Below are 14,665 nucleotides of genomic sequence, written 5' to 3'. Positions count from 1 at the left end.
CTTCTCTCTCTCTCTCTTGCCTATGTCCCATTAATGATCGGCACGGTCAGAGATAATCCTAGCCTGGTGGTCAAATAACAAACGGTTGGCGTGTTAGCATTGTGGCTCGGATGGAGGGTATGCGCACGCGCGCCATAGAAAAAGAGAATCTCCTCGCTGGAACCACACCGTACACCGACCACAGGAAATCGTCGTGATCGGATTAGTATCGGACCTGATCCGAAGGGCTCCAGTGAAAGTATTGGGTTAAGCAGGGTAGCTAGCATCTAGCACCAAACGAGCAAGCGAAAGTGACTTATTGAAAACCCCGCTCGAAGGCTTCCGAAGCTTAGGTTATTACACTTGGTAGCGGTCAGTTCTATGGCAAATGTTTCTTAGCTTTCTCCATCACCGGACTCGCGAAGAAGATGAACTGTGTAGATGACGAAGAATAGAACAGTGTAATAAAATAAAAGAAAAAACGGTTCGCAAGAAAAAAAAACTCGTCCAGCAGAGTGCCCGGCTACCCGATACAAACGACTTCAATCTGGTGAGAAAGCGACGAACCCCACCCCGCTCACGGGGTTTCTCGTAACCACCGAGCGAGTTTGTGTTGTTTCAGTTATTGTGCACGGGTTTCACAAAGGGTGTCGTCGTAAATCTAGCCGCTGCTATCCGCCCGCGGTCCCAGTGCCATCCTGTCTACCGCTCGGCCAAGACGGAAGTAAGCGAAAGTAATCGCGGCACCCCCGAAGAGCCAGGAAGTTGTCAGGTTGTGATGAAGTGGACGTGGTCATGGAAGTAATGAATTGCCATCCTGACCGTTCCGTACCGTTCGGGTATGGCCAACATCCAAGATCGTTTGTGTGACACGTTCCGGGGGGTTTCCGGGATGCCACGCTGCATCGTGAGAAAGAGAAAAACGAACGAAAATTCGATCGCTCACAGCAGCAAATGTGGGCGGAAGCGGACCAGAGGATAGTGTAGTCGCTGTCGAACAACGAAAAAGCGAAACACAATGTAAGCAAGACAGCACTTGGGCAGAAGATGATCTGAGATAGGTAGATCACATCACACCGGAACACTGGATATGGTGTAGCGATGGAAAAGATGATCATCAGAAGATTGGCGAGGAAGAATCATTATTAGCAAAACACACGGAGCAAGGTACGTGCCCGGCCCCAGGGATCCATGATCGTCAACCGCAGTGCAGAACACAGAACCATAATTACGGTGGCCCATGGTCCGTGGAGGAGGCCCCCCCGCGGGCCTAGCATCATCATCGAACAAGTGTTTTTCCCATGCCCGGAGCACACGAGACGACGCGAGAGAATTTCGCTTTTACTTGCCTGCTGGCTGGGCTGCCGGTTTCGCCTGAAAACGTCTCTGCCCGTAATTACGTCGGTCGGTGCTGGCTGCATCGGATGCAGGGAGAGAATGCCCCTAGAATGCAACCGATGACCGGGAGTGGCAGCGCGACCATCCCAAATGCCAGCTAATGGACTGTGGCTGTAGTGGAAAGGTATGAGTCCATGGCATTCGTTCGGTCGCTACTGTCTCTCTCTCTCTCTCTTCTCCCTGTCCACCGGTCGTTGTCGCTCCCCTTTTTGCTCGTACATGGTCGGTGGCGTGAAGCGCGATAATGTGCCATCACGTTGCGGCCGCGTGTAAATCATATTGCCATATTTCCTTTTCCACCGATCCACCGGGTCCAATACGTGCCATCCGATGGTGCTCGATGCGTGGTTAGCGTGGTAGTACATCCGGCGCAATCTGGTCACCATAACTGGCAAACCGGAGAGAGGGAATGATAATGGCGATCGGTGTTCTTTGCGGATGCAATGGTCCGAGGTTGGATTTGTGCAGGAGAACGATGGGCAACCAATGTATGGCTGTAGGCCATAAATCAGTCGACGGGCGATAAGTGTTCGCTGAAATGTCTGGTGGACCCCGATCCGTTCCGATGTTCGAGTCAATATGGTGGAGGTAAATGGATTTCCCTTGATTTCGAGTGGTTTGCAGTGGCTTACAGTACCGTTGGTAGTGTTAAGGCCAGTGGTATGACCTCAGTCGCAAGCCTGAGCAAAGCAAACGATCGCCTTTAGCGTAAAAGGTGCCAATTTTAAAATTTCACATGTCATTTTTTGCATAAATTATAGAATTTTTTTTTCAATTTTTCAAAAGTTTCTCTTAAAAACTTGTAAAAACTGGGACTTAAAAAAGTTGGAACTGCTTTCGTAACAGACGTACGCATAATCCGTATTCGGTAAACGGCCCCGTCAACACTGCGTCACCGTATCCGGCCTATTGCCGGAACGAGTTTCAAACTCGAATCGAAACCAAAACGTGTTTGACGAGTCAAGTGACTTTAGTTCTCCGCGCCCGGACCCTCACCCCTACGCGACCACCCGCACACACTAGCAACAGTTAGGTACCGGAATGGGCCATCGCGGAACCGCGCTTCTTGCTGACGAGATTTGCAAATTGTCAACCCGGCAATACCAAACGCGGCGACGAGTGTCAATAAGTGCGAGAGCGAGGGGAGAGCGAAGAAGCCCAGCCGAGGAAGAAAACCCAGATAAGATCCGTACGTCGGAACGACACTTGGGCCATAATCCGGGATCGTGCATTTCCGCTACGATGATGTCACAGTGGGACCACCATCGGGGCAGAGGGGATGTCCATCAGACGGTGCACAAACCGACAGGGCCTTAACCTCAAACCGTGCAACTTCACCATTGGCGCCCACCAGTCGTATTTGAGAACCGATGACGCCATCTTTGCTGATTTCATTTGCTCTTTGGGTTTGAGGATTTCTTTTTGACCTAGCGCATTCGGAATCGAGGGGACAGTGGGCGACATACGCGGTGTCTTGGCGAGGCTCGCGTCTCGCGGCCACCCATCCAATTCACGATCTGGCGATGTCTGGTTTCTGTGGTCTAGTGGTGGTGGCGGTTGAAATCTTTCCGAACCGACCGAAGCTAGCCAGCAAAGTAAATCTCATTCACGGACAAACAACTATCCGTAAATGGATGTGATGGGCGAGCCGAGTTTATGGTGCTGTCTCGGAGCGCAATGAGTCAATAGTCGGCATACTCAATGTGCCCGACGACCTTTCGCGTGGCATGGAGGCGCAACCGCTACCGGGACTGATCGTGCGATCTCTCGTTGAAAGACACCCGGGCAGTTCTGGTTTCATTTTTGGTTATACCAGTCCTTGCGTTGTTTCGGTCACGCTGGCAAAGTGGCACGAGGCCATGGTGTTATTTGTGCGAGACACTGTCCAGCGCAGCTGACAGATTATTATAAACCGGAGAGAACTACTTAACTTAAACGGTTCCGAAAAATTAGCCATGGAAATATTGTACCTTGAAAAGTGAAGTTAACAATGTCTGCAGAAGGAGACTGTTCTCGCTCCTGAAGGCTAACCAGTTGATAGCGATCGTACGAGTTGCTGGACTTACCTTTCGCATCACAGATGGCCACCGCCAACGCTAGGCCAGCTAGCGTGTAGTAGAACAGCTTCATGTTTTCGCGGAGCTCGACGTTGATTCGACGAATGACCCTATGTTACCGGGCACCAGTGCGGTTAGCAGCGACAAACACTAGCAGACACCTCTCGGAGGTTGAGGTTAAGCGTGGAGTTACTACCTTTCGACACTCGGGTACGCCACAAACACTTGGACACACGGTTTGACGGAGTGTAGGCGACGGCACGCTGGGCGGCAGTCGATCAATCGATTTTCAGGCACGCATAGGACCCCACGCCAAGCCCTTCTAACGGTGAACATGCACAGCCAACTCAGTTACAGAGCCGATACCGGAGTTATGCAATGCAAAAGGGCGGGCACGAGCAGGGCACTTGGATGCAAAGCTAAGCGTAATGGTGTAACAGCAAAACACATAAACTACTTCTTATTCATTCTCTCACTCACTCACTCACTCACTCACTCACTGATCGATTGATCGGTTGGACTACGAGACGTGTTGGGTGTGGAGAGAACGTGGAGCTCCTCGGAGAAATACGCACGTACACTTTACGTACCTCAGGGTTTTTTTTTTCTTCTTTCATTCAAACACTATCTCCGATGATGGTTCACTTTATTGGTTTCCCATATTTTGCACTGTAAGAAAGAGAACGGAGCCGGCGGTGACGATTTTATGCATTCAAAGAATAAGGCACACGGTGAGTAGCTATCGCTGTACACGTGACCCGTGTACTGACGACAGCTCACCTACACCTCTACTCGTTGTGCTCGTTTTGAGCTGCTAGTTTTTTTTTGTTGTGATATTTGTCTCGAAATCTACACAACAAGACCTTGAGTAATAAACAAACACAGCTCTGGAGTCAGCGCTTCAACGGCGTGCACCACTTTCTAATTCCCGGCGAACTGCAAATCTCAACCGGCGGTCCCTCCGTACGATACAAGATATGGGACGTTCGGAGCTGTTGCAAGAGGCAAAAACAAACACAGCTGTAAAATCCAGCGCGGTAGAAAGAGAGTTTGAAGTTTCGAGCGGAAAAGATAGCGAAAATACAATGCGTTTATCGTCTCACTTCAAGCTGAAAACTATCATGAGTCAATGGGGATTCTGATGTCAAATACTTCCCACAGACTCCCCTGCACACTGCTATGAAGGTCATCGAGACCCACCACTTTTTTACATGTTTGCACTCTAGCACTTGCGCAGGGTCAGCTCCTAGCTAAAATATGAGTTATGTACCCATAAACCACAGCCATACACTACAGTTTACTATGTAGCTTTGACTTGTGTTGCAGTAATTTTAAGCACTTCGACATTCACGGATACTCTTACCATTTACCATTAGGCACCGTGTGAGGGCCGATAGTAGTCGTTTCGTTGCGGCTAGTAGCCACCAAGCGGCAGCAGTACGCCGCCTACCTTCAACAATGAGAACGAGATTTCCCGATCTCAGCACGCAAACGATCCGCAGACACACTAGCACACAAACACTAGCACCGAGCAAACGTGAGAAGAAACTTGTCTCGAGTAGCAGCGCACAAGCGACGAACCCTCTCCAAGCGGTGGCTTAAGACAAACTAAGGGGGGTGATACGAACCGCATAGCCGTCCGGTGCAGCGAGCAAACTCACGATCGCGATCGGCGATCGGCGGGAAACCTTGAACCAGCTGAGAAAGAGCAGCAAAGAAGAACAATCGCATCAAGAGATAGTGAGAGAGAGAGAGAGAGAGATCGAGCAAGAAAGAGAGAGAAAGACAGAGAGAAAGATAGAGGGAGAGATTCAAAGAGGCAGAGGGATTGCTTGAATGTGAAACCGCGAACGGACAAGATGGAAAGGTTGCCGCAGTGCTCGGACCCGAACACAGCGAACACTTTTCGGGGATTTTGGGATCCAAAAAGGAGCGACTTCTTCGGATTGTTTTTTTTTTGGGGGCTCCAAAACTTCTACACGCCAGGAGTAACTGTGTTTGCAACATTCTCAGCTTTTTGCTTTTGCTTTAAAATAAACCTTGACTGGCGTACCGGTGGCGGGATCGATGTTTTCTTCTGTTAAAACCATCAACTCAATGCAAGAAAGGAAGAGAAATGAATAGTAAATTGGCTTTATTTTTCAAAAAAAATCTTCATCGCTTCATTTGTAAAAAGTTGAAAACAGAACATTCAGTTACTTCAATGGTGGCAAGAATGTAATCGACTTACTAAGAGCACCAGCAGTAGGGTTCATATGCCAAGCCACCCAAGGGTTAATGAAGTTTCCACATCTTCGCATGTGAGATTGTAAAATTATCGATTTATTTTCGTTCCACTCCTGTTACCCTGCCATCGGGCGCTGTGTTCTTGTGAGGATGGTAAGTGATCGCGAAGAATGGCAGCAAAAGCAGCAGCAGCAGCAGAGACGACGGTTGGATAACAAATGGCACCGATCGTTTCGCTGGTTTCATTTTTGTTTTCTTTTTCGTTTGATGTACGGTCAAGGGATGGAGGGCGATCGACGAGGCTGAGACGAGGCCAAAAAACCGGAAGGATCGGTTCAGAAAGAAAGGACCCCATGATGGGATAGTATGCACGGGACGATGATGCAGCACGGACGAGACCGCGACTGGGCGAGTCTGAAGCTTTTAGAGAAACCAGTTGCTGCCACTTCAAGCAGCCAAGGGCTTACAGCTTGCTGGTTTTTTCATCATACTTTTCATCCGTTGAGATCAAGGACAACGGGTCATAAGAATGGGGGTTCTTACTGGGAACTTGTTAGTTCAGCAAATTTTAATTGCACTACAAAAGCGGTTAAAACTTGTCTCCTTTAATGTGGATAATCCAGCTTATAGACGTGCAATGTTTGTTTAGAAAGAAATTGTTCTGATCTGTAGTGTTAGATGGAAACTTTTGTTATCTTTCGATCGCAGCACTGACCGAGTTGTGGGGATTAAACAAACAAATCCTTCACACACGTTCGCCTGAGAATTTCTTCATTTCATTTCTAGCAACAGCACGAACAGTGTGGCCCCAGAGTCTGGAGATTGATCGTTAAACCTAGTTGAACCCTGGCAAGCAGGCAAGAATTAAACCACCGTCGGCGAATGGCAACATTCCCATACTCAGTAGCGCGAAACAACGTATAAACAGGCAAAAGAAGAGCATCAGCCGAGCGAGCGAGCCTCCAGAACGATATCATTCTCATTCATTTCAAGTCAGATAAAATCAGCCAACCTCATCTTCTTGGCGGATAAGTTCTGAGCTCAGTGCTTCGAAGAAAAAGGGAGATAATAGAAGGGAAACGGGAGTGATGCGGGTATAAAAAGAATGATAAAACTTGGCTGTGTCATCTTGCCACATATAGCCTTTACCGTTCTACGAACGAACTTCTGTGCATGGCCAGGGTAATCCGATCGTATACAGCAGACTGTGCTTTGGTGTACCTCAAAATGACAATGCCGGGAGGTCTGGTATGCTCCGTTCTCACATGTTATGCCGTACAGCGAGACGTATGGTCTAATCTTGGCACTATGTAGCTGACGATGTCAGGCGATGATCCGCTATAAAGCATAAAAGCGCTACCCTGGCGTCTGATCAGCGCCAGAGATTCAACGGTTTCATGCGCCTAATGTTCTAGAGCCTTGCCGGTCGGATTCAAAAACAACTTCATTCGCTCATAATTGCTGCGAATCAGGTCACAGTGCACATGGATTTCCCGGGCAGAAGGGCGGTGGTCAAGTTCTCTCACATATGGAAACAAGAATCAAGAACAATCAATGGACGGTATTATGGCCATCTAATGATGACCGGTGCTGATTAGGGAAACCGATCGCCCAATAGTGATTGTATCGATGAATCGTGCTTGTCTCGTTTCGTTTTCGATTTAGCAACGTTGTCGCCAATGCCGAGCATTGATCGTGCTTATCGAGCGCTGGATCTCACGTGGCATCTCTCTCTCTCTCTCTCTCTCGAGGATTAGGTTATACCGTTACGCTACTACTGAGGTAGGCAATGGTCTGTAGTGCAGGATGATTAATGAATATGCTGAGTAGCGACATTGTCCTACGACCCATCGTTACCAGCATATCCAGCATATTCTTTTCTTGCACGAAAAATAGATCAAAAGATCAAGAACGATGATATAAAATTCAATTCGAATTTGTGTTCTAAAGCGTGCGAAGATTCCAACAGGTCGAATGGCTTACATTCGAAAGACAATCAATTCCGCTAAGTTCTGCTGGCCTCAGCATACCTGCTGGCATAAATTATTCTGTCTATCCGCGCCGATTCGGATTCGTTCTTGGCATGCTCGTGGTTTCAGTTCGATGATTAGCGCGAATTCTAACAACAGCAACCAGATCCGCTGCGCCAACGACCGGTGTTTGGTTTATTTTATTTTTGCACTCTCTTCCCTCTATTCCACACACGTTTTCCTCTATCTTTCTCACCCCTTCTTTGCCGTCATATGAGATCGCGTAACGTTAACACAATTCCTGTTAACGTACGATGCTTTCATCCTCATAAATAAAACAACTTTTGGGAATTCATTTCAAATTTGGGAACGGCAAGAATATCACATCGTTATTGGCAAAGGATGTCGGTCGAGATAGAACAACGGGATCTAGAGGGGCTTTAGCTAGACACCTACTGGAATACGGCGCGCGAAGGTGCAAATTTCGTGTGGGCAACCTGCTTGTACCGGATCGGTTTTTTCACTCCTTATATCCCACCTGCGAGTGTCTCCTTTTAGGGTGGAAGAACCTGGAGAGAAGGCCGTTGAACTGAAGTGTGCAAGATGATTTAAGTGGGCAGCACGAAGTGACAAACGATTTAAACAATTCGTGACAGCGAATCAGAATTGGTGCACATGTGTGCCGTAATCGCAGCTGTACCCGATTTAGTTTGGTTTCCCTCAAGAAAGATCCACGGTTCAACGGATTGTGTCGCATGGAGGCTATACAGAGGAAGGATTTTCCTTACGGGTTGATAAGGATAATCGGGAACTACTGCCGGGGTAGAATGATGGCGAACCAAACGAGTGAAAGCTACCGCACATTCAGCCGCCGAAGCATGTCCTAGTGACCTGTCCTGGGTTTGAGAAAGCAAGGAGGCTTTTGAATTCAAAAGAAATGAAGTGAAATTGTACAATTATAAACCACTTTTTATAAACCTTTTGGAATTTGCCCAAAAATAATCATATTTGGCGATTTCCAAAAAAGTGTATCTCTCTCATTACTGCTCCGATCTTTGTGAAATTTTCACAGGATACTCATGAAAGGGTCAGGATTCAGGGAAAATGTGAAAGATACTCCCTTCCCTCACCCGCGGAGCATAGCAACTGCCTTAATTTGAATTCAGGCACGGTGGGATTTTGAGGCACTAATTTTTCCAAAACCGGCTGCTTGCTCGCTCATTTTCTGCTGCCAGAGCGAGAAAGAAAAGGCCAAAAATCCTATACCTTTCTTTTGCAAGAAAGCGTCGTAATCCGTTCGTTTTTTTATTTGTTGGGAAAATCCAAGTACATTCAAGCCGATCTATTCGACAAAGTTGCTTTCTTTTGCTTGGGGAATGAAACTGTACTTAAATTTTTTTTTTTCATCAAAATCAAAATTCCAAGCGAAAAATGGACAACCCCCTTGGAGAAACTGTTGTTTTGGTTTTGAGGAGACATTTGTTTAAGTCCAGAAATGCTGTAATAAGTGGGAAATTCTCCACATTATTTTAACTATTTCGTGCACAATAAGAACAAAATCAAGTCGCTTCCACGTTCCACGGTAGTTCCTGTTGAAAAAGTAGGTCCGGGAAGTGCCAGAGACTCGGAAAAGATTCTAAATTCTTTTACAACCAATCAACCGACTCTCAATCAACTATAGAGAGCACAGAAACCGGCGGTCCTGGTTCGGGTATCGCGTAAAGAAACCTTCGGAAATCGGCAAGTTTTAAGGTCCGTGATTCTGTAAGGATTTTTTGTAAGGAGTGATCATAAAATAGCTTTGCTTCAATGGAATTATAATCGCGTCCAATATTCGATTCGATTGTGCTTTTTGCAGGAACCGCTCGAGCGGCAGATGAATACGGCCGAGCCTTTCCACACGAACCTTCCGGACTCTGAAAAACATTAACTGCAGCATTGAATGAAAAGCAGCAAAAAGAAACATGAAGCAAGATGCTCAAACTACATCACCGTGCGCGCTTTGCTTGCAGCTTTCCGATTGTGCTTCAATAAAAAGCGATACATCGTCGGATGAAATAGTAAAGATTGTGTGCAAGCATCTCTGGCTCACGCCGGAGCTAGTGCGGACCAAATTCGTTTGTGAAAATTGTTGGCGCCATCTTTCAGAGTTTCACAAATTCTATCTGGAAATTGAACGAATTCATCACGACGCTCAAGAACCGACAATCAAATGCCCTATTCCACAGAAACAGCTGGAGGAACGGACAGTCACAAGTGGCTTCGTGTCAGAAAACTCTTCGGAACAGAGAGCAAACGAAGGGATCAGTGAAGAATCCGATGAAAATTGTACAGAAGCAAGATCGAAGGAACCTGTGTCGGAGGTAGAATTTCTTTCGGTTGCTCGGATCGATTCGTCGGATGATGAAGCTTCTACTGAAGTTGCATGCCGGGCGGATGATAGCTTCAATGAACCGATAACTGAAGACGAATTGGCAGTAGATGAAAATAGGTTAATAAATGAACATTGTCGACTAACGTGTGGGGTTTGCAAACAAGAATTGCCTACCTTTATAACACTGAGATCTCATTTCCGAACGGAACATCGACAGGCAGGGTATGTTGATTGCTGTGGCCGACGGTTCCGTCAACGGTTGCGGTTGCTTGATCATGTAAAATTTAAGATCAATCCGAAGGTATTCACATGTAGCCACTGTGGGAAATCGTTTTCTTCATCCACCGCTTTGTGTGAGCATTCGCTAAAACATGCTCCTGCGGATACCAAAATCTACAAATGCAACATCTGCCTCAAGAGTTTCGGTAGAAGATATCAGCTAAACATACATACGCGACGCTGTAAAAAGTTTCGATGCGAAGATTGTGATCTGGTATTCCACAATTGCCATGAGCTTAAACATCATCGAAAGCAGCGCCACGAACCGAAACCGGAATTATTTGTTTGCCATGAGTGCTCAAAAAGGTAGGGCTTCCTCTGTTGATGAAAAGTGAATTTGTGTTAATATAAATCGATTCCTTCTCTTCAGCTATAGCACCAATTTAGCACTGAAGCGCCACATGGAAAATGTGCACGGTCCGGAGAGGTACATTTGTGATGTCTGCTCGAAATCGTTCAAGTCCACAGCACAATTTAGGCACCATCAACGAATTCACCATGCACCGCAATCCTCGTTTGGAGTCGAGTGCAGCATCTGCAAGAAATGGTATGAACAGTGGCCAATCTTATTGCAGCAGTGATTACATTTGTGTGTACGATTATAATTTTGTAGGTTGAAAAATGGCGCGAATCTCTCCAAACACATGGGGCGACATGGGACAAGCAATAGACCAAATATTTGTGAGGTGTGCGGTAAGCATGCACCGAATGCGACGGCACTGAAAGCCCATAAGAGGTTTGTGCACGAGCAGGAGAAAACGTTCCAGTGCGCTATTTGTGGCAAAGCGTTTAAACGAGCAGTGACGCTACGGGTACGTGCTGCTCCTGAAATGCAAACAACGCTAGTTTTAATACGATTTAATACTCTGTTTGCAGGAACACATGACTGTGCACACAGGTGGGGCCTTGTATAACTGTCCGTGGTGTTCAAAAACATTTAATTCAAATGCCAATATGCATTCCCACAAAAAGAAGATGCATCCCACAGAATGGGAAAGTAGCCGCAAGCAATACGAAGAGCGCTTCATAAAGTCAACTATAAAAGATTGAGATCAATCTCTGTTAACATTCGGAACTCTTGGAAACTTTTAAGAAGTCCGTTGAACAGTTTTTGCAAAAAAAAAAACCAACAAACCGCGCGCTCAACCTCGCCGTATAAATCAAGAAAAAGTGTCAGTGAGTTTTTGACAAGAGTTTGTTGTGGTTTCTCGTGCGGCTTTTCGCGGATTTTCCCGCATTTTCTAGATTTTCCAGTTTCGTGAAGATTTTAAAATGGAAACCGGTGTTTCAATTTGTTCAATATGCTTGCAGTGTAAGACGCTTTTGAAATTTGCCAGTGAAGAGTGCAAAACGGCGGCAATCAGCGTGGTGGCGTGCTATTTTCTGTTCGAACAGAACTTTATACCGAAACACCAAATTTGTGTCGGCTGTTGGCATCAGATCACTACGTTTGATCGGTTTAGCACTCAAATTAAACTAGCACATGAACTGCACTTCAAAGAGGCAGGAACATATTTTAGCTACGTTTCAGAAGGCGAAGAAAAGGCTGCATTGATCTTGAAGGATGAGGACAAAATGCTAAATGAACCGTGTGCTGCCCCACAGACGATCGCGGAGCTGGTTGATGCTCAAGTGTCGGATCGTGATACGAGACAAATATGCCCCGAAACCGAGGCTGATTCAATTATGACGGATAATACTTCACCAGCACCTGATAATACAGATATTGTAGACGATTTCAAAGCAAATTCACAGCGGGGCACAGAATCACAACCACTCAACGATGCTAATGCGAATTGCTCGCTGGAAGATCGTATTCCGTCTCTAATGTCAGATAGCTATAATGAATCTGAAACTGATTCTGACGATGAAATGGTGCTGTCTATGCGGTCTCAGTCGGAGAATCAACAGAGTACTCCAGGATGTCACGATCCTTTGTTGGACATTAACGGATATCAAGATATTTCGAATGTACCGGCCCCGTCTTTGCATGATTGCGACGAACCTGAATATCTGGATGATTCTGATGATTCTGAGAATTCGGATATCTCGGCGCAACAGCAGCAGACACAAGAATCCATTGGAACGGAAATCGAAATACCAATAATGAAAAATTTACAGCAAGAATCGGACGACGAAGAGAAGAGCCTTTTAGATATGATACTGATGGACATCGATAATGAAATTGATATTAACAAAACAGAAGATGCATCGGATAAGAACAATGAGACCGCACAATGCTGTGCGGAGAAGATTCGTGGAACCGATGAACTGATCAGCCAACATTGTAATTTGGAATGTGTGATTTGTGGAGCAAAATTCTCCAACTTCCCGCTAGTTATGCGGCATTTTCAATCGCAGCATAACATCAAAGGATACATTATGTGTTGCGGAGAGCAGTATACGACCCGGCGCAATTTGTTGGACCATGTTATTTTACAAAACAATCCAAATGCCTTTACCTGTGACCAATGCCTGCAGTCGTATCTCAGCACTACTGCGTACCGAGCTCATCTGTCAACGCACAGGAAACCCGACGGAAAAATCTATTCCTGCGAGTTTTGCGGCAAGCAGTTCCCCAAACGATTACTACTGATGATACACAGGAAAAATCACGCCGCGCACAAGTGTGATCAGTGTGATGCTAGCTTCAAACTGCGGCGGGATCTTCGAGAACATAAACTCGAGCACCAAGATGAGAATATCGATGAGACCAAAGACCAATTTGTGTGTAAGGTTTGCTCGAAAAGGTAAAGTGATGTGGTTTTGTCAAAAGAAACTCCTTTTGCCAATCATGATCACTTTCTCTTTTGTCATTCCAGCCATGCGAACAGGGACGCTGCGAGACGACATTATGCGAACATCCATGGTCCGGCACGATACATGTGCGAAAGCTGTCCGGAATCGTTTAAATCCCATTTTACCTATTCATATCACAAAAGGACGAAGCACTCCGTGACGAATATAAAACCTGTACAGTGCACTATTTGCGAAAGATTGTAAGAGCTTCCGTAGACGGTTCAGCATTCGTGAAGAATAACTTTTTTTTCATCTAACGTTAGGTTGAAGAGTGCTGCCAGTCTGAGAAAGCATATGTTCCTGCATGAGCCTAACAAAAAACCGCTGGTATGCGATATATGCGGTAAAGTAGCGAAGCATCCACAGTCTTTGATATCTCACAAGCGGTACGTTCACGCGAAGGAATGCCCATTCGAGTGTTTAATTTGCAAAAAGACATTCGTGCGCGAGAAAGCACTGAAGGTGAGTTAGTAATTGCTCGTGTGTGGATGCTTTTTAACTCGTTTTGCTTGATATTGTATGATTTTGCAGGAGCACATGGCTGTTCATACCGGTGCATCGCTGTACCAGTGTTCATTTTGTAGCAGGACGTTCAAATGGAGTGCGAACATGCATGCTCATAGAAAGAAAACTCATCCGGTCGAATTGGAGGAGCTTTTCAAACAACGTTCGGATGAACTCCGTGCTATCTATGAGCAACAGAACGGCCAGAAGGTGTCAGAATCATCGCCAGTGCCAACCATCAACTATCAATGACTCGAATAAAAGACGAAATTTTTAAGGAAAATCAATTTCCGTTTAACCCTTTTTTCAATCGCACAACGGATTGATCTAAACGCAGAGCATCTCCTTTGACGTTTGTTTGGGAGCAAACAGCAAAGAAAACAAGAGATCACAAAATCATAAATTCCTCAATATCTGCGATAATTCGTGTTAAATCTTGAAATGGACGCAGAGAATGGAATCGTGGGGTTCTGCTTTCTGTGCAAAGAGTACAAGAAAGACTCGATTCTCACATGTATCGAAGCGGAGATGGTGACAATCGTTTGCAAACATTTTTGGTTCAAGCCAAACCGCGTATACCGCCAGTTTATTTGTAATAATTGCTGTAAGCGAATAGTAGAATTTAACACGTTTTATAAGGAGGTGGAACGGCTGTATCGACAAGAGATTTGTGCTCTTTCCGATCGAGGGGAAACCGAACCCGAAAAGATAGTTGAAACAGCGTCAAAGGTGATCATAGATTTAGAGATTGCGCTCTCCACGACTGAAACCCCGATCGAAATTACTCAAGATAGTTGTGGCTACCAAATAGCCCCAAAAGCAGGGAAAACGAAAAACGCGGATTACAGCCATAACCAGACTCTGTTTCCTCTTGAGCCTGCAACGCTGAACGGTCTAGTAGAAACACGCAAAAGCATTGATCGTGAGGAGACCGATTATTGGTGTTCCGACTGCTGCAAAAGGTAATGCCCTATTATTTCTTTTCAATGATCGTTCTACATGATCATCTCTCCTGTTTTATAGTTTTTCCAACCAAAAAGCCGCCTCCCAGCACTTTGAAAGGATACACGGGCCGGATA

The 14,665-nt window shown here is 46.0% G+C and overlaps 4 protein-coding genes across 7 annotated transcripts in view; 3 read left to right on the top strand and 1 right to left on the bottom strand.

Moving 5' to 3' along the window:
• The window catches only part of LOC125957658 (uncharacterized), a 367,185-nt gene that overhangs the window by 45,099 nt on the left and 307,421 nt on the right, over positions 1-14,665 (bottom strand). Inside the window, exons 1-2 of one of the 4 annotated variants that reach the window (XM_049690508.1) lie at positions 4,798-5,027; positions 3,444-4,103 (exon numbers count right to left, since the gene is read on the bottom strand). In XM_049690508.1, the coding sequence (XP_049546465.1) occupies positions 3,444-3,507 (64 nt within the window). In that variant the 5' untranslated portion in view covers positions 3,508-4,103; positions 4,798-5,027. Of the gene's footprint in view, positions 1-3,443; positions 4,104-4,297; positions 4,588-4,797; positions 5,028-14,665 lie in introns of those variants that run through there. The other 3 variants (XM_049690509.1, XM_049690510.1, XM_049690512.1) reach the window with 3 other exon arrangements.
• Positions 9,121-11,344, top strand: LOC125957655 (transcription factor grauzone-like). The gene is made up of 6 exons (XM_049690506.1): positions 9,121-9,230; positions 9,312-9,382; positions 9,489-10,589; positions 10,654-10,830; positions 10,897-11,095; positions 11,160-11,344. The coding sequence occupies exons 3-6, from the start codon at positions 9,595-9,597 to the stop codon at positions 11,331-11,333; spliced, it is 1,545 nt and encodes a 514-aa protein (XP_049546463.1). The 5' UTR covers positions 9,121-9,230; positions 9,312-9,382; positions 9,489-9,594; the 3' UTR covers positions 11,334-11,344.
• On the top strand, positions 11,437-13,858 carry LOC125957645 (zinc finger protein 286A-like). The gene is made up of 4 exons (XM_049690492.1): positions 11,437-13,033; positions 13,106-13,282; positions 13,346-13,544; positions 13,614-13,858. Exons 1-4 carry the CDS (start codon positions 11,556-11,558, stop codon positions 13,836-13,838), a joined length of 2,079 nt encoding a protein of 692 aa, XP_049546449.1. The 5' UTR covers positions 11,437-11,555; the 3' UTR covers positions 13,839-13,858.
• LOC125957693 (uncharacterized) overlaps positions 14,005-14,665 on the top strand; it is a 5,353-nt gene continuing 4,692 nt past the window's right edge. Inside the window, exons 1-2 of the mRNA XM_049690555.1 lie at positions 14,005-14,548; positions 14,610-14,665. The exon at positions 14,610-14,665 is cut by the window's right edge and continues 124 nt beyond it. Of these exons, the coding sequence (XP_049546512.1) occupies positions 14,028-14,548; positions 14,610-14,665 (577 nt within the window). The 5' untranslated portion in view covers positions 14,005-14,027. The remainder of the gene's footprint in view (positions 14,549-14,609) is intronic.

This window comes from Anopheles darlingi, chromosome 3, assembly GCF_943734745.1.
Source record: "Anopheles darlingi chromosome 3, idAnoDarlMG_H_01, whole genome shotgun sequence".
In the NCBI taxonomy this organism is placed as follows: domain Eukaryota; kingdom Metazoa; phylum Arthropoda; class Insecta; order Diptera; family Culicidae; genus Anopheles; species Anopheles darlingi.
The sequence above is the reverse complement of the archived record's forward strand: the minus strand, read 5'-3'. Positions and strand labels throughout refer to the sequence as shown.